This window comes from Manihot esculenta, chromosome 18, assembly GCF_001659605.2.
Source record: "Manihot esculenta cultivar AM560-2 chromosome 18, M.esculenta_v8, whole genome shotgun sequence".
In the NCBI taxonomy this organism is placed as follows: domain Eukaryota; kingdom Viridiplantae; phylum Streptophyta; class Magnoliopsida; order Malpighiales; family Euphorbiaceae; genus Manihot; species Manihot esculenta.
Window position 1 is genome coordinate 7,102,398 of NC_035178.2, and position 18,810 is coordinate 7,121,207.

The window sequence follows — 18,810 nt, forward strand, 5'->3', positions numbered from 1 at the left end:
ATGTGATGTCTTGTTATGCGGGACCAACGTCCGGATGGTCTCGTGGCTTGTTAAGAATTTGTTTCTGTTTTCGCGGTCTAACACCCAAATTATGGTCTGATTGAATTTGCCTTGTGACCTAGCATGAAATGTCTTGTCATGAGAGACCAAAGCCCAGATAGTCTTATGGCCTTTTATGAATTTATTTCTGTTTTCACAGTTCAACGCTCGGATGATGGTCTAATTAAAGTTACCTTGTGACTTGGCATAAGATGCCTTATTATGCGAGACTAATTGTGGTCTTTTATAATCTTTTCTATTTTTTTCTTTTATTTTCTCTCATTTTCCTTAATTTTCTTTTTCCTTTTCATTTTCTTTTATTATTCTCCCTTGTATCAATTAATTTTTATTTTATTTCATATTCTTCACCTTTTTATTTTTTTTTCTATTTTCTTTTAATTTTTCCCTCCATTTTCTCTCATTATTTTTCTATTTACTCTCTTTTTTTTTCTTTCATTAATTCTCTATTTTATCCTATTTTCTTCTTTTTTTTCTTATTCTCTTTTTTCTTTAATTTTCCACTTTTTCTTCATTTTTATCATTATTTTATTCTATTTTCTTTTTTTTTCCTTATTTTTTCTTTTATTTCCATTTTTTTCATTCTTTCACTTTTTTAATATTTTTTTAAAATTTTCTCAATCTAATTTTATATTAATTTTCTCATAAAATTAATAAAATTTAACATATTAAAGTTAATATTTAATATAAAATATAATAAAAAATTAATATTTTAAATATTAAAAAAAACAGATTTAATAATGAAATATAGTTTCGATATATATTTTTAATATTTATTTTTTATTTTTTATCAAATTAATAACAAATATTTATTTACAAATTAATTTTATTTTTAAATATTTTTTATTAAATTAATAACGAATTTAAAATTCATTAACAAATTCAATTATAAATCCATTATAAAATTAATTCATTATTAAATTAGCAACAAAATTTATAATAATGAATTTTAATAATAATTTTTTTTATAAATTAATGACAGAAACATCTGTTACTAATCTAAAAATATCTTGCGTTGAATGTTTTTGTTATTTGTGAATTCTTTAATGGGCGATACTTATATTTTTATACTATTTCATATTAATTTATTAAATACTTAGTTAAAATTATAACTTATTAAATATTTAAATATAAATATTATAATAATTAAATATAAATTAACCATATTACTAATAATTAATAAAAAAGTTAAAAAATACTTCCAAAATTTTTTAAATAAATTCTAAATTTTTATAAAAAAAAAAAAATTAAATTATACTCATTTAATTTTATCAATTTATAAAAATTTATAGTATAATTAATAAAATTTAAAGTGATTAATTTTTTATTTTTTATTTTTTATTTTTTATAATTTATCAATAATATGATTATTTTATATTTAATTATTATAATTTTTACAAATTTAAAATTGAATAGCTTACCATTTTAATTTATTTATTTAATAAATTAATTTTAATTAGCATGTAAGTATATATCCGGTCTTTTTTTAAACGTACCTATAAATATACAAGATAAAAACAAAATACTAAATAAATCGATCTAATGATCTCTCTAATTTTAAGTAGGAAGATTTATAATTTAATCCCTAGATATTACCATTATTAACAAGTCAGTCCCTGTATTTTTTGAAACCTATTAAAACATCCTTATGTGTTCTTTCCGTCAACGAAATAGTCTTTTCGTCCTCTTTTCCGTTAAAATTAGGTAAAGGAGGAGAGAGAATTTTTAAAATCTAATTTTACACTCAAATAAAATTCTTTATTTAGTCCTTAGATATTGTTATTATTAACAAGTTAGTCCTTACATTTTCAAAAATCTATTAAAATATTTTTATCTTTTTCCATATCTATTAAAACGTTCTTATCATTTCTTTTCGTCAATAAAATAGTCTCTATCTTTTCTCATATATATTAAAACGTCCTTATCGTTTCTTTCCATCAACGAAATAGTCCTTTCTCATCGTTTCTTTCCGTCAACGAAATCGTCTCTCCCTATATTTTTAAAAATCTATTAAAACGTTCTTATCGTTTCTGTTTGTCAACAAAATAGTCCCTAACTTTTCTCACATCTATTAAAATGTCCTTATCGTTTCTTTTTGTCAACGAAATAGTCCATATGTTTTTCTTTTATCCTCCTCTTCCTCTTCCTCCTCCTCCTCCTCCTCCTCCTCCTCCTCCGAAAAAGAAGAAAAAGAAGAAAAAGGAGAAGAAGAAGAAGAAGAAGGAGAAGAAGAAGAAGAAGAGAAAGAAGGAAAAGAAGAAAAAAACGAGGAAAAGAAGAAAAAGAAGAAGAAGGAGAAGAAGGAGAAGAAGAAGAAGAGAAAGAAGGAAAAGAAGGAAAAGAAGAAGAAGAGAAAGAAGAAAAAGAAGCAAAAGAAGAAGAAGAAGAAGGAGGAGAAGAAGAAGAAGAAGAAGACGCAGAAGGAGAAACAAAAGCAGAAGAAGAAGCAGAAGAAGGAGGAATAATTGATGAAGAAGAAAAGGAAGGAGAAGGAAGAGGAGGAGAAGAAAAATAATGTGGGATAATTTAGTCTTTTACTATATTTTTAACGGTAAAAATAGACGGAATGACTATTTTATTGACGGAGAGAAAAGATAAGAACATTTTAATATATTTTTAAAAATATAGAGATTTACTTGTTAATAATAGTAATACTCAGAGATTAAATTATAAATCTCTTTTTTAAGTAAATAAATCTAGTACGATAATAAAAAATTGACTAAAAAATATCAAATACTTTGAACGGATAAAAGTTTTTTTTTTTTTTTTTTTTTTTTGAAAAATCGAAATACGCATCCTTTTGAGGACTGGGCCACGAATGGATAGTAAACTGATGCTACACTTTTTTTGTATTTCATATTTTCGCTTCTGTTAGTTTTTTATATATATATATATATATAAAAAAAAGCACAACTGAATTTTAAAAAACAAATGTTATTATTTGAGTGTCTAACAATAATCGTACTTGTATGTGAGCAATGTTTTTCGCTTGCTCTTAGTCTGTTCTTTCTTTTTCTCTCATATTTTTTTTTGGTAAGAGGGATTTATATATTTTTAGGGAATGAATGTAATATTTAATATACATTTTCATATTTACAATATTTTTTGCATTTAAAATCTATATAATATATTAAATGTTAAAAATATATAGTTGATATAAACATATTAATGTTCAGTTGTACACAATTATGTATATAAAAAATACAAAATTAAAATAAAATATTCACAATTGAAACAACTTATTTAATATTTTTTTTTCTGTTAGAAGTTACATATTTAATGAATTAAAATCATGTTAAGTTTTATTTTTTTTAAAAAAATATTTTTCATATTATTTAGTGTTTAGAACACTTAAAAAAAATTAATCAATAAAAATCTATTTTTTTATTACAGAAAAAAAAAATTATTGTAAGAAAAATAATATATTTGGACAGGACAATGAAAATGACAGCACCCGATCCAATTCAAACCCAGAACAATATTTTGCATTAGTTACTACTGTACAAATGAACCTTCACACTCTGAACACCAAAAACAAATTAACAGCCAAGTAATTATTAGTTAAACTCGATTCACATGGACTCAAGATACAAATTTATGAGACCCATTGATTTTTTTTAGATCACTTCAAAGAGGTTTTCACAAGCTAAATACTAAGGGCTTCCAAACTGTCAGGACTTCTTGGAACATTTCCAGCACCAATTCCTTGTCTGCTTGCTCAAAAAAATTATTGATTTCTTCTCTAACATCATTAATCTTCCCAAAATCAAATAAATATGTCAAGCATCCTTTCTTCAGTTTGTCCAACTGGTAAAGCCAGGCCTCTTGCAACCTCTCAAGTACATTTCCAGAATCTATGTCTTCCAGGAGGCTCTCCTCACAGGCATCTTTAAGATCTGCAATATCATATTTGTTTGCGGCGTCAAGCAACTCTAACCGGTGCTTCCAGAAATCCTCTCGTTTAATGGTTCCGTACATGTAATTGAGAAAAGCCATGCAAGACTCCATTGACATGTCTTCTATGTAGATCGTAGAGGACTCTTTTTCCTTCAGGTCATGATAGAACATGCTCCGAAAAACAGGTGAACTGGCACAAAGTATTGCTTTATGTGCTCTTAAACTGCCATCTGCAGTGTGGATGGTAACATCAGCATAGATGGCCTCATCCAGCATGCGAGATAGACATCGATGTGTGCTTTGGTTTGAAAAACACTGCATCACACCGTCACTATGCCAGATGGAACAGGCCTCCTCACCCTGTAATTTCAGCAAGGAAAGATCAAATGTTTAAGCCTCAAGGAAGAGAGTGATTCTACTAATTAGCAGACTCTTAGAAATATGTGTGTGTAAAATCGATTAACATACAATTTTATTAAATGTGCATGTTTCATTCTAGATTATGCTTGCTTGGACATGAACCGACAAGGGTATAACTTTCATGTAAAAAACATCACCATATATGCAGAACATGTACACATGACAAAGTAAAGGAACTCACATTCGAAAGGCAGACCTTGAGGTCTAGAAACTCGACATCAATAGTGAAACGGCCATGGAAGGTGGAATCAACAGGCCAGACAAAGTCATCACATGTCCGCAGCAATCTCTCCTGAACTGGATGATGAGTGTTACATGTCAATAACTGTTGTGCTCATGTCAACTATAAGCTTTCAAACATAGCATACAGGAAATTCACTATTATTTATAGGAAGCACTGAGCAGGTGAGACGGAGATTATTATATCATCACTATTATTATGTCGATAATGTATGTCTGACAGGTACAATGTCAATCCAGATTCCATGTTGTGCCGCTGAGAGATGAAGCAGTTATCAAAACAAAATGCCCAATGATTGCATAGAACTTCCACATATCAATTTAAAACATTAACAATCAATGAATACCAATAACTCAGAAGCAGGAAGCAGGGGCTTCCATGTTGTCATCAAGAACAAGAAGAAAAGTTAATACAACAGAAAGACATCACAAGCCTAATCAACTATGCAAGACTCTAATCCTCAGAGTAGTTTAATTTTGGGATAGAGGCATGAATTCTATCACAAACACATGTAAAAGATGATTACAAAAAAGCTTGGGTCTCTTTCAACGTGTGTTGGCTTTTTCTTCTAGAAATTCAGAGAAGTCCCATATCAAGACCTCAAATGAAAGTTCACTAAAAATTTTCAGACGAAAAGGAAAATCACAGAATCATACCAGGAGAAGCATAGGTTCTGGGGTTAGCTCCAGCACTATAAACACGAAGAATAAATTTAGCAATAGGAGATTGCTCTTTGGAAGCTGGAGATGGCTCTGGAAACAAACGAATGTAGAGCAATCCATTCCTCTCCACAGACAACTGCCTGTTAAGACAAAATAACAGACACACAAATATTAAAACATGCAATGGAAACTCAATTAAGACAATGAGCAATATGGGTAATAAAAACGGCATCCTTACCAGTTCCAGATGCCTAGCTTAAAAGGGTCGGATGTTTTTAAAGAACAAGGACCGAAATTCTCAATCCTCCATTGAGCTAGTCTTGAGATCGTCTCCACCTTTGAATCAGCTATCACTCTGTGTGTCGGGTCTTTGAAACTTGAAATAGATGAGACTATTTTCTTGTAACTCTGGGAAAAGTTTACGTTTTTTTCCTCGTTCTCCATACACAAACTGAAAGAAGGAGCCATTTCTTTTCTGGGTAGAGCAGATTTTCTTCTACTTTTCTTTTTGTTTTTTTTTTGGAGTAGTTTGCTAGAGCAGATTTTGTTGTATTGCTTATGCTTTTCTCCTTAGAATTCAAATCTATATAAATAAATTGAAGAAAGTACTTTTTTTTTCCTTTAATTTTTTAATCCCATCTTTATGTAAATTTTTTAAAGGAAAATGTTTAGTGAGAGGAAAAATATGTTTGTTTTTAAAATTTTGTATATAGATTTTCTTAATATATTAGAATTAAAATCGTATAATTAATATTATATATGAATTTAGGATCTTACAATATCATGGCAAAGTTGACGATGGAATGTTCTGCCATCATTATTGACAATATTATTATAAACAAATATGGAATATATAATTAACATTTGACATAGTTTATTATTCATGAAAGTTATGTTCAAATTGTAACATCATTTTATCATGAAAAATAATTTAATTTTTCCTGCAAACGTATACTACCATCTAGAAGCATTATATCATCGTCTTATTGGTCAATTTATATATATATATATAAATAATGAGTTTTGTTATTATAAACTTAATTATATAGGACTATGAAATTAATAATATTTACTTAACTTAAATATTTTAATAAAACAATAATTAGACTCATCTATTTATGTAAATAAAATTAATAATATTTATATAGTTTTGTTGTATATCATATTTTTATTTCCTTTAGTCTGTTAGCCTTGTTTTCCTTTAAATCATGAAGGGATAAATGAAATCAATGTTTTATATATGTGGTTTGTGATTTTTTATTTTTTATTTTTTATGTGTGTATAAATCTCTAAGGTAAAAGAGAAATAATGAAGTAGAGTAAAAGGAGTGATATACATTGAATGGATAAATAGCTTTTTTAATGAAAAAAATAGAAAATACATGCACACACCATTTTAAGGATTAAATCACAAATGGATATATATACTTTTGTTGTATATCATATTTTCATTACTTTTTATATTTTCCAAGCTTTCCTTTTTCATAAAACAACAAATCAAATACTAATGTATGGGAGCAATGTTGTTATTATTATTATTATTATTATTATTATTATTATTATTATTATTATTATTATTATTATTATTATTATTATTATTATATTTTTAAAAATACAATTGTAGCTGGTGACACATATTTCTTAACTAATGTTAGACACTTTTTTGCATATCATATTTTCTTTACCTTTCATATTTTCACTCTAGCTTGTTGGCCCTTTTTCCCTTTTCCAAAAGCACACCCAACTTTTTTTAAAATAATATTTTAATTACTATCTTCTTATATTTTATTAAATTTCAATTGCTAAACAATATAAAAAAAATTATAGGATTAGCTTTTTATTTCTTCCCTATCAATATATCTGTACAATTATATAAGATAGAGTAAATTATATTTTGATTCTTAAATTTTAGTATAATTAACCGATCAATTTCTATATTTTTAAAATCAAATACTTAAATTTCTCTATAATCAATCTATTTAAATAGGTGATCCTTCCATCCAATTTTGCTGTTAAAAGTGTGAAAATAACTTTATTATCCATTTTAAATGAGCAAATTATACGTTATTCCTTAAATTTTGTCATAATTAACGGATCAGTTCTTATATTTTTCTCCCTTGGGTAGCCAGTATTTCTCCCAGATTTTATTTTTCTCCAAGGCATCCATCTCGATCTCCATTGCTTCAATCCATCTCTTATCCTTCTGGGCCTCTGTGGCATCCTTTGGTATCCATTCTAAACAAATATTTTTCTGTAGTGTGATAAACTGAGGTGATAGATTCTCTCATCTCGTAATATTTGTCATAGGATACTTAAATCTGGCTGTCTCGAATTCTGGATCATACCTCCTGGGTGGAACTCCTCTGTTACTCCGAGGGAGTAGTACATAGTGGCCTGTTTTAGGAGACTCAAGGGAGATGGGTTCAGTGGTAAAGTTATTAGAGAAAGGAGAGGGTTCAAATTCATATACCTCAGTGGCGTATTCCTCAGGATATTCTACGGTGGCAGGCTCTGGTTGTGGCGTTGAGATTTAGGAATGTACTAGATGATCAGTGTCTCCAAGTTTTGGTGTAGACTCAGGAAGGGAAAGTGGATGGACAATCTCTGACTCCCTCTGAGGATTTTCTGACTCTCCCTGAAGATAACTAAGCCAACTTGGAAGTAGTGGTTCTATTGTATTCTCCCCCTCACTGCCAATTGTGTAACAGCCCGACCCTTTCACCGGTACTGTTACCGTTCACGGCCCAGGGCTATCCCTCGCCTGGCCTCGTGCCACTTCGGGCTTTCCACTGGAGTCGTGAACAGCTTTTAACATCCATTCACCCTCACGGGTTCCTGGCAGGATTTGTCCCCTTGCACTACAAGATTTTTCTGGATTAGTAACAGATTTTTCCGTTACTAATCAATGAAAAATCCGTTACTAACCAGTTTAGTAACGGATTAGTAACGGATTTACATCCGTTACTATGAACCTCGTTGCTAATGCAATAGTAACCGATTAACAATCCGTTACTGATTTAGTAACGGATTTAGTAACGGATTTGTAATGAAATTTAGTAACGGATTTTAAATCCGTTACTAATTTAAAAAAAATTAAAAATATATAAATAAATTGCATCTGTTACTAAATTTAGTAACGGATAGAAATCCGTTACTAATCCGTTACTAATTTGATAAAAAAAATAAAAAAATATATTAAATTTATATTCCATTATTAAATCTATTGTTAATTTTAAAAAATATTTAAAAAATTATATTAAATTATTAATTTATTTCATTTTTTTTAAATGGAAATAATTTATTTCATTATATTTTACATTAGATAATAATTTAATTATGGTAAACTATTAATTTTTTCATTGTATTTTATATTAAATATTAACTTTAATATTTTAAATTTTATTAATTTTCTCAATTTAAAAAAAGAAAAAATGTGAGAGAATAGAAAAAAATGAGATATAAAAGAGAAAATAACAAAAGAAAGAAAATAAAAGAAAATAATGATAAAAATGAAGAATAAAAGAAAATAATGATAAAAATGAAGAGCAAATAAGAAAAAAGGGAAAATTAAAGGAAATGAGAAAAAAGAAGAAAAAATAGAAAAAAGAAAGAAAATGAGAGAAAGATGAAGAAAAAAATGAAGAAAAAATAAAGAGAAAATGAATATATACAAAAGAATGTAAAAAAAAAGGTTAGAGTATATATATGAGAGAAAAGAAAGTAAATGAATGAATAATGAAAGAAAATGGAAGGGAAAATGATAGAAAGTGGAAGAGAAAATGAAAGAAAATAGAAGAAAATGAAAGAAAAAATATGAGAGAAAATAAAACAAAAATCAAGTGATAAAAGGAAGATCAATAATGAAAGAAAATTGACGAGAAAATTGAAGGAAATGAGAGAAAATTGAAGGAAATGAGAGAAAATTGAAGAGAAAATTGAAGAGAAAATTGAAGGAAATGAAATAAAATAAAAAAAAAATGGAGTTAATAATTAAGAAAAAAAATAAGATAAGGGAGAAATGAAGAAATGAGGAGAGAAGAGGAGAAAGAAAATGAATGAAATGAAGGGAAATAAAATGGGGAGAAAAAAAATGAATGAAGTGAAGGGAGACAAAATGGGTGAGTATATAAATACGCGAATTAGTAACGGATTTAGTAACGGATTAAATCCGTTACTAAATTTTAAAAAAAAAACGCGGGCAAACAAAAATAAAAAGGCGGTATTTTATTTTCTAAAATAAATTAGAAATAAAAATGCGGGAATTTAAAATAAAAGCGCGGTATTTTATTTTCTAATTTTTGAATCAGTAACGGATTTAGTGATAGATTATATCCGTTACTAACGGATTTAGTGAGAGCTCTCACCAGACTATTCCCTTAAAGTGGGAGGTTAAGGGTTCGAGTAGTGGGGGAGGCGACCTAATTTCCAAAGGGAAATTTGGGCCAAATCCACTTGGGGAAGGATGCGATGCAAGAACCCAAGGGGACAAATCCTGCCAGGAACCCGTGAGGGTGAATGGATGTTAAAAGTTGTTCATGACGCCAGTGGAAAGCCCGAGGTGGCACGAGGCCAGGCGAGGGATAGCCTTGGGCCGTGAACGGTAACAGTGCCGGTGAAAAGGCCGGGCTGTTACAAATTGGCTAAGAGAAAAAATACTCGTCTTTAAGAAAAGTGCAGTCCATAGTGGTGAAGAGCTGTTTAGAGATTGGATCAAAACACTGATAACCCTTTTTATGGACACCATAACCGAGGAACACACACTTAGAGCACATGGATCAAGTTTAGTGCGATGTGATTTAGGAATGTGAACATAGATTGTACAGCCAAAAATTTTGGGTAAAAGGTTTAGATGAAAAGGGATGATGTAATGAGAAGACAAGGTATGCAGTGGAGATTAGAAATTAAGGACCCGAGTCGGGAGTCTATTGATGAGGAAAATAGAAGTAACAACTGCTTTGGACCAAAACTTAGAAGGAACCCGACTTCAAACAATCAGGCTTGGGTGGTTTCAAGGATGTGCCGATTTTTTCTTTCAGCGACCCCATTTTGCTATGGGGTATAAGGACAAGTAGTTTGGTGAATGATCCCATTGTCCCGAAAAAAGGTTTGAAGATGATTGTTGACAAATCCCCCCCATTGTCAGACTGGAGGACTTGAATGGTGCTGTGAAATTGGGTTTTAATCATGCGAAAAAAGTCACAAAATTTTTCAGCCACTTCGTATTTATGTTTCAACAAGTAGATCCAAGTAACACGAGTGCAATCATCAATAAATGTAACAAAGTATCTATAATCATGAGAAACAATTTCTCAGAGCAGGTCTCCATACATCAGAGTGTATTATTGAGAATGGAGTGTCAGATTTATTTGCGAAAATATGATAAGTACTCTTATGACTTTTAGCAAGCACACATGAAAAACAAATAGGGATATCAATGGATTTACATTCAGGAAACAAAGCACGAAGATATTCATTTGAGGGATGGCCAAAGCGCCGGTGCCAGAGCCATAACTGTCGGGTTGAATACCCTTGAGCTAAGTGAGCTGACCTAGTGCTCGAGACCTCCTCCACATAGTACAATCCATCTTTCTCAGAACCACGGCCTAGTACCGTATCCGTATGAATATCCTGCAAAACACAAAAATGAGAATATATGAGTACTTTGTAATTTAACTGCTTGGTGATTTGACTGACAGAGAATAATTTGTAAGATAAGAAGGGTACATAGAGGCAGTTGGAGACATTTAAAGTGGAGTTTATAGAAACAATACCACCACCGATGACTGGAAATGAGCCACCGGTAGCGTTTAGGATATTGGATTTGGTGGGTGGAGCTCTGGAAATAATATCTGAAGGATCATTGGTCATAGTGTCTGTGGCTTCTAAGTCAAATATCCAACCACTAGTACTATGCACATTATTAACATGGCCAACCCAATTATTTATAGTAGGGATAGAAAGGTCATTTGACATTTCCAACCCTAAAATACCTCCTTCACTATCAGTTGAGGCATTTGTGCCTCCTTCTCTTTCGGTTCCACGTAGTGCCGCTGTAACCCTTGAACTCTGTCCGTCGCCGGAGCTTGCTTTAGTTTGCCCGATCTGGCCGCTGCGGCAGGCGGCCATTTGGTTGTCGCTGGCAGCGGCCACTGCTATGTTCACTATGCCCTGTCCCCTTCCTTTTTTCTTATGAGCCTTATTCGCCTCCCACCACTTCGAGTACCCTATGATTTTGAAACATCCGTACCGTGTGTGCCGAGATCCGCCACAATGGGTGCATTTTAAGCCGATTTGTCATCCTGAAGTGATGACTTGTCTGTGTCTGACCGGTTTTTCGCCAATAATCCGGCACCCATAAGGTCGTGGCCAACTGTCGCCGGCGATGGGGAAGGAAGATGGATAGCACGATGCATATTTTCACCATGAAGTCGAGAGTAGGCATCATCCAAGGACGGTAATGGCTCTTCGTTGAGAATTTCTCAACGGATTGGGTCGAGTTCCAACTGTATCCCGGCCGAAAAAAGGTAAAGATGTTCCTCCTAAATTTTCTAGTTCCGGATAATGATGTTAGTGTCCCCTTCGATTCTGGTTGGTTGTCTTTCATCGATCTCGGTCCAGATGGCCTGGAAATCATTGTATAGATCCTCCAGCGTGCTTCCTTGTTGTGTTAACTTGTATGCCTTAAGCTATACCTCATAAATAACCAGTTTGTTACTGCCTGCATTGAACCTGATTTTGAGAGCATCCTAAAACCCTTTGCTTGTCTTGTGTTGCAATAGATTTGGACGGTGCTTTTACTCTACTGTCTGGATCATCCATCCTTGGACGATACTATCATTGGCTTGCCATAGGTGAATGGTCGGGTCTGTTTCTGCTGGAGGGGGGATCAGTCAAGTGGTTTAATTCTCCCCTCTCTATAATAAACATCTCCATCGTCTTTGCCAAGACGACATAATTGGAGTCATTCAACTTCACATCGGACGGCAGCTGTGCTGAATCAAGGGTAATTTGATTTGCTGATTTCTAATTTTTATTTTGGCTATTCTGAATTAACAGAAAGAGTTTGTGTGACAGGTCTGCTATTGGATCAATTACTGCTTGGAATTGATAGGCTGGACTCTGGTTAGAAGAGTCGGCCATTGCTGTTTCTCGGTTAGAGAAGGTTGGGAAAGGTATTCTGGCAAATGATGATTGCAGGAAAAATCGGCTAAACTTTTAGACCAAAACCCGCTCTGATACCATCTAGAATTATAGAAAGAAAAGTACTTTTTATTTTTTTGCTTTCTGTGTAATAGGATATAAGGATTATATAGTACGAAATATGATCAATTATACTTATGATTATATTATCAATCATCATCTAAAATCATGTTAGGATTATACTAACTATGGTAATATTTAATCACTGATTAATTACAATTATGACATAATGTTCTTTCCAACACTTATCCTAAAAATTAAAATTACAGAAGAATCTATTTAATTCTGAGCGATTGCAAAATAAATTTTTAAAAACGGTGTCCAACACAATTTAAATTTTATTATTTTATCTTATTTTTTCAATAGATCTACTATAAAAAAAATTTTAAATAAAAAGGAAAAATGGGAGGTGGAGAGGAAAGCCATTCTCCGAACAGTCAAGAAAGAGATGGAATGACATGAGATAGAAAGACTTTACTACTAGGAGAAAATTGAAACTAAATTGAGAGATTCTCTTTCTAAATAGAAACTAGAGAGAAACCTTTTCACATAGACTTTTATTCACTATTAAAAAAAAATTATTCAATGGTTTTTTTCTGTTAGAATCCATTTCTATATTTTTAGACTTTATTTTTCTATATATATTTAATGAATTAAAATCACTGTTATATTATGTTATTTTTCCCCATCTCGCATGTGATGTTACGTTTCATAATCACATGTTTCATAATTGATGGATGGTTTTTAGTAAGCATAGAATTTTTTTTTTTTTTTCCTTTAAGGAAGAATTAGATGAAATAAGGAGAATTATAACATACTCTCACCTTCATAGTCATCATATTTACTCCTAAACTTGTAAACTTTTAAATAACTTACCTTTAAAATTCAAGTCAGCTACATGTACATCAATGCTCTGCTGAATAAGTGAACTTCATTAAATATAATGACTTCTTGACTCCCACCACCACCGGATTGAACTCTGTGGCCAAGAGTAGAACATCCTTTAAAGTTCAAAGTACCATTCTTTTTACTTCTAATCTCATTTGTAAGAACCAGTAGATAGATATTTGAAAAATAATATCTTTGGACAGGGCAATAAGAATGAGCACCTCATCCAATTCAAATCCAGAACAATATTCTGCATTAGTTACTACTGTACAAATGAACCTTCACACCCTCAACACCAAAACCAAATTAACAATTCGATCCACGTGGACTCAAAACATGAGACCCATTGGTTTTTTTTATATCACCTCAAAGAGGTTTTCACAAGGTAAATACTAAGGGCTTCCAAACTGTCAGGACTTCTTGGAACATTTCCAGCACCAATTCCTTGTCTGCTTGCTCAAAAAAATTATTGATTTCTTCTCTAACATCATTAATCTTCCCAAAATCAAATAAGTATGTCAAGCATGCTTTCTTCAGTTTGTCCAACTGGTAAAGCCAGGCCTCTTGCAACCTCTCAAGTACATTTCCAGAATCTATGTCTTCCAAGAGGCTCTCCTCACAGGCATCTTTAAGATCTGCAATATCATATTTGTTTGCGGCGTCAAGCAACTCTAACCGGTGCTTCCAGAAATCCTCTCGTTTAATGGTTCCGTACATGTAATTGAGAAAAGCCATGCAAGACTCCATTGACATGTCTTCTATGTAGATCGTAGAGGACTCTTTTTCCTTCAGGTCATGATAGAACATGCTCCGAAAAACAGGTGAACTGGCACAAAGTATTGCTTTATGTGCTCTTAAAGTGCCATCTGCAGTGTGGATGGTAACATCAGCATAGATGGCCTCATCCAGCATGCGAGATAGACAACGATGTGTGCTTTGGTTGGAAAAACACTGCGTCACACCGTCACTATGCCAGATGGAACAGGCCTCCTCACCCTGTAATTTCAGCAAGGAAAGATCAAATGTTTAAGCCTCAAGGAAGAGAGTGATTCTACTAATTAGCAGACTCTTAGAAATATGTGTGTGTAAAATTGATTAACATACAATTTTATTAAATGTGCATGTTTCATTCTAGATTATGCTTGCTTGGACATGAACCGACAAGGTTATAACTTTCATGTAAAAACATCACCATATATGCAGAACATGTACACATGACAAAATAAAGGAACTCACATTCGAAAGGCAGACCTTGAGGTCTAGAAACTCGACATCAATAGTGAAACGGCCATGGAAGGTGGAATCAACAGGCCAGACAAAGTCATCACATGTCCGCAGCAATCTCTCCTGAACTGGATGATGAGTTTTACATGTCAATAACTGTTGTGCTCATGTCAACTATAAGCTTTCAAACATAGCATACAGGAAATTCACTACTATTTATAGGAAGCACTGAGCAGGTGAGACGGAGATTATTATATCATCACTATTATTATGTCGATAATGTATGTCTGACAGGTACAATGTCAATCCAGATTCCATGTTGTGCCGCTGAGAGATGAAGCAGTTATCAAAACAAAATGCCCAATGATTGCATAGAACTTCCACATATCAATTTAAAACATTAACAATCAATGAATACCAATAACTCAGAAGCAGGAAGCAGGGGCTTCCATGTTGTCATCAAGAACAAGAAGAAAAGTTAATACAACAGAAAGACATCACAAGCCTAATCAACTATGCAAGACTCTAATCCTCAGAGTAGTTTAATTTTGGGATAGAGGCATGAATTCTATCACAAACACATGTAGAGATGATTACAAAAAAGCTTGGGTCTCTTTCAACGTGTGTTGGCTTTTTCTTCTAGAAATTCAGAGAAGTCCCATATCAAGACCTCAAATGAAAGTTCACTAAAAATTTTCAGACGAAAAGGAAAATCACAGAATCATACCAGGAGAAGCATAGGTTCTGGGGTTAGCTCCAGCACTATAAACACGAAGAATAAATTTAGCAATAGGAGATTGCTCTTTGGAAGCTGGAGATGGCTCTGGAAACAAACGAATGTAGAGCAATCCATTCCTCTCCACAGACAACTGCCTGTTAAGACAAAATAACAGACAGACAAATATTAAAACATGCAATGGAAGCTCAATCAAGACAATGAGCAATATGGGTAATAAAAACAACATGCTTAATTACCAGTTCCAGATGCCGAGCTTAAAAGGGTCGGATTTTTTTAAAGAACAAGGACCAAAATTCTCAATCCTCCATTGGGCTAGTCTAGAGATCGTCTCCACTTTTGAATCAACTATCTGTCTGTGTGTCGGGTCTTTGAAACTTGAAAGAGAGGAGACTATTTTCTTGTAACTCTGGGAAAAGTTTACGTTTCTTTCCTCGCTCTCCATACACATACTGAAAGGAGCCATTCTTTTTCTTGGGTAGAGCAGATTTTGTTTTTCTAAAAGTTTTATCACGTTGTTTATGCTTTTCTGTTTAAGAATTCAAATCTATATAAAGAAATTGAGGAAAGTGTTATTTTTTGCTTTAATTTTTTAATCCCATTTTTATGTAATTTTTTTGAAGGAAAATGTGAAGTAAGAGGAAAATTATGTTTTTTGTTTTATTTGTATATAAATTTTATTGATATTAAAATTAAAAATCATATAATTTTAACAATGTTTAAAAAAGATTATACATGAATATGTGATCTTAACGTAACACAGCAAAGTTGACAAGTGAATTTCTCCCCAACCATTTATACTTTTATAATATTTTGGCAGGCATAAAAATTTAAAATTTTACAATTTATGTTTAATTATAATTATAATTATAATTATAATTTTTAATTTTAAATAATAAAATTCTAATTTTAAATTTATTATAAATATAACTAATTTCCAAAATAATTTATTTAATTAAATATAAAAATTTAAAACTTCACGGCTAAAGCTTTTAATTTTATACCCGTACTTTTAATTTTTTTATGATTATAAATTCTTTTAAAATAATTTTAATTAATTTTAAATTAGTCTATGTGTTATATTACATGTTATTTTTTTATTTTTTAAATATTAATTAAATATATATATAACTAATCAACTCTAATTAATTATATATTCTAAAAACAGACCTTTGTTGTTTTAATATTTAATTTAAACTCTAAAACTCTTAATTAAAATTAACTAGATTTAAAAAATTTATTCAAAATAAAAATTTCAAATTTACATTAGAGATTGTAACAATAAGAATTAAATATTTTTAGGATGTATAGTTAATTAAAATAAGAAATTATTTATATAAATTTAATTAATATTTAAAAAAAGTAAATAAATAACACATATTTACTAGTTTAAATTTAATTAAAATTATTTTAAGGGTTATCTATTGTAACGATCTGGAAATCGGACCGTTACTGACGCTAGAATCCAAATCGGCTTAAGGCCGCCGGGACCCGTAGCAAGTCTAACATACATCCTGTACAAATGGTATAATCCCATACATGATCAACAATTACATTAAAACTTTAAAACTTTTCTCATACCAAGCTTAATCCTGTGCATGCACACTAACTGTAAATATAAAACCCCTACTGGAACCCTCATCAAATGCTCCAGTTGGGTCAACATTACATATTAAGTTTGGTTCTCAACATATATCATTATAAAACCTAATAATATACAGATCATGTACAAAAGGGATCAACCATACTCTAGGGCCAAGCACAATTCTATCATCAATATACATTACAAGACTTTACATAATTTTACAATACATGTCCACTACTGCTATTACATAGACTTTACTCTAGCTGCTATCCCGCGCTACCTCTGACTGGCCCTGCAAAACTGGGAATTAGGGAGAGGGATGAGCTACTAAAGCCCAGAACAATAAAAACAATTTATAAACATATGCCATCATGGAATGCACCACATCACAAGCAAATTACATCACGGATGGACTGACCCAAAAATCCCTCTACTCTGTGCTCGGCTCTCAAAGAGCTCCTCAAGACTTCATTACTAGAAGGCTAAAGGATCGTCCTGTTGTCCATCCACACCAACAAGTAATAATGCAATGCACTGCGTCATATTCGTGAATACTAATGCAATACATCCTAACATATACATGGCATTCATGATGCATGTTTCGTGCTAAAACCTTTCATTTAATTTAAAAAATATAGTTCAGTTCTACTCACCTCTAGCAGATGCTGGACTAACTCTGAACCAGCTAACTCTGTAGGCCTCCTTGGTTCCTCGGGTCCGCTCCTACAATGGAGGACTCAAATGAGGGACCAAACAACTCTAACATAACTCTAAATATCTCCCCAAACCCCCCCTCCCTAAAACACCTCAAACATGCATGGAAAAACAGGCAAAGGAAGGCTGGACAGGGCACTTTCGGCGGCAGGTTCGGTGGCCGAAAGTCCCTCCAGAGCCGAAACTCAGCCACTTTCGGCGGCATCTTCGGCGGCTGAAAGTCCCTTCCAGAGACGAAACTCATGCATGTTCGGCGACACCTTCGGCGGCCGAAACTCCCCTCCAGAGCCGAAAGTCCAACTTTCGGGGGCAGCGTTTGGCAGCCAAAAGCTTGCCTCCACTGGCAGGTTCGACGGCCAAACATGGCTTCGGCTGCCGAACCTGAGTTCTTCCAGAATGGCAGAACTCAGCCTTCTCATGCACAAACAGCCTTCCAAAACAACCCAAAACCTCACATGCTCTCTCCCAAACATGCATACACATTTCCACATGCATAAAGGGCATAAACTAGCTTAAACTCTCAACATAACATCACATAAACAAACATTGGGCATAAAACCCACATGAACCTTAACATGCACATCTACCTACACACAAGCATCAAAACTTCTTAAAACTTCATTAAAACATACAAGAAAACAAGGATCTGCACTTACCTCTTGAAGATCGAGAGTTGGTGCGATCCCTAAATCGGAGATAGGAGGAAACAACTCCTTGGGTCTCCAAGCTCCCAAAACTTGATCTTAAGCTCACAACTTCAAAACCCAAGCTAAAACTTGTTAAAACTTGAAAGATTTGAAGAAAGAACATGAAATCAACCAAAGGAGGACATGAACTCACCTTAGCTCGAGAATGGGGAGAAAACTCACCCATTTTCGATCTGAGGGCCTTTTATAGGTGGCCGGTCAACCACCTTCGGCGGCCTAAGCTGTCTCGGCGGCCTAAGCTGTCTCCACAGCTCCACCACCTTCGGCAGCCTAACGAGCCCCCTAAACTATCACATGTTCGGCGGCCAAACTTGAGGTTCGGCGGCTAAACCTGGGTTCTGCCTCCATAGTCTTTTCTTTTCAAAACTCCATTTCTTTTGCATTTAAAACCATAAAATCATGTGAAAACATTTTAGAAAACACATTTTATCCTTCTAGAAGGCTCTGACATCCTTGAATTCCAGATTCCGATAGAGATTC

The 18,810-nt window shown here is 32.5% G+C and overlaps 2 protein-coding genes across 2 annotated transcripts; both read right to left on the reverse strand.

Annotated features, from left to right (window-relative positions):
- Positions 1-3,499: 3,499 nt before the first annotated feature.
- Positions 3,500-5,847, reverse strand: LOC110606472 (BTB/POZ domain-containing protein At1g21780). Its single transcript, XM_021745276.2, has 4 exons — positions 5,516-5,847; positions 5,272-5,417; positions 4,556-4,671; positions 3,500-4,314 (listed from the first exon to the last, which is right to left on the reverse strand). The coding sequence occupies exons 1-4, from the start codon at positions 5,743-5,745 to the stop codon at positions 3,697-3,699; spliced, it is 1,110 nt and encodes a 369-aa protein (XP_021600968.2). The 5' UTR covers positions 5,746-5,847; the 3' UTR covers positions 3,500-3,696.
- A 7,496-nt stretch (positions 5,848-13,343) lies between these two features.
- LOC110606420 (BTB/POZ domain-containing protein At1g21780) lies at positions 13,344-15,829 on the reverse strand. The gene is made up of 4 exons (XM_021745219.2): positions 15,564-15,829; positions 15,316-15,461; positions 14,601-14,716; positions 13,344-14,360 (listed from the first exon to the last, which is right to left on the reverse strand). Exons 1-4 carry the CDS (start codon positions 15,788-15,790, stop codon positions 13,743-13,745), a joined length of 1,107 nt encoding a protein of 368 aa, XP_021600911.2. The 5' UTR covers positions 15,791-15,829; the 3' UTR covers positions 13,344-13,742.
- Between the last annotated feature and the right edge of the window lie 2,981 nt (positions 15,830-18,810).

Bases quoted from the DNA above. Each gene is read 5' to 3' on its own strand.
- LOC110606472 (XM_021745276.2), bottom strand. From the start codon at position 5,745: ATGGCTCCTTCTTTCAGTTTGTGTATGGAGAACGAGGAAAAAAACGTA. The intron at 4,672-5,271 runs GTATGATTCTGT...CTCATCATCCAG, and splicing joins CAGAACCTATGCTTCTCCTG to TTCAGGAGAGATTGCTGCGG. The intron at 4,315-4,555 runs GTGAGTTCCTTT...CTGAAATTACAG, and splicing joins TCAAGGTCTGCCTTTCGAAT to GGTGAGGAGGCCTGTTCCAT.
- LOC110606420 (XM_021745219.2), bottom strand. From the start codon at position 15,790: ATGGCTCCTTTCAGTATGTGTATGGAGAGCGAGGAAAGAAACGTAAAC. The intron at 15,462-15,563 runs GTAATTAAGCAT...TTGTCTTAACAG, and splicing joins AAGCTCGGCATCTGGAACTG to GCAGTTGTCTGTGGAGAGGA. The intron at 14,361-14,600 runs GTGAGTTCCTTT...CTGAAATTACAG, and splicing joins TCAAGGTCTGCCTTTCGAAT to GGTGAGGAGGCCTGTTCCAT.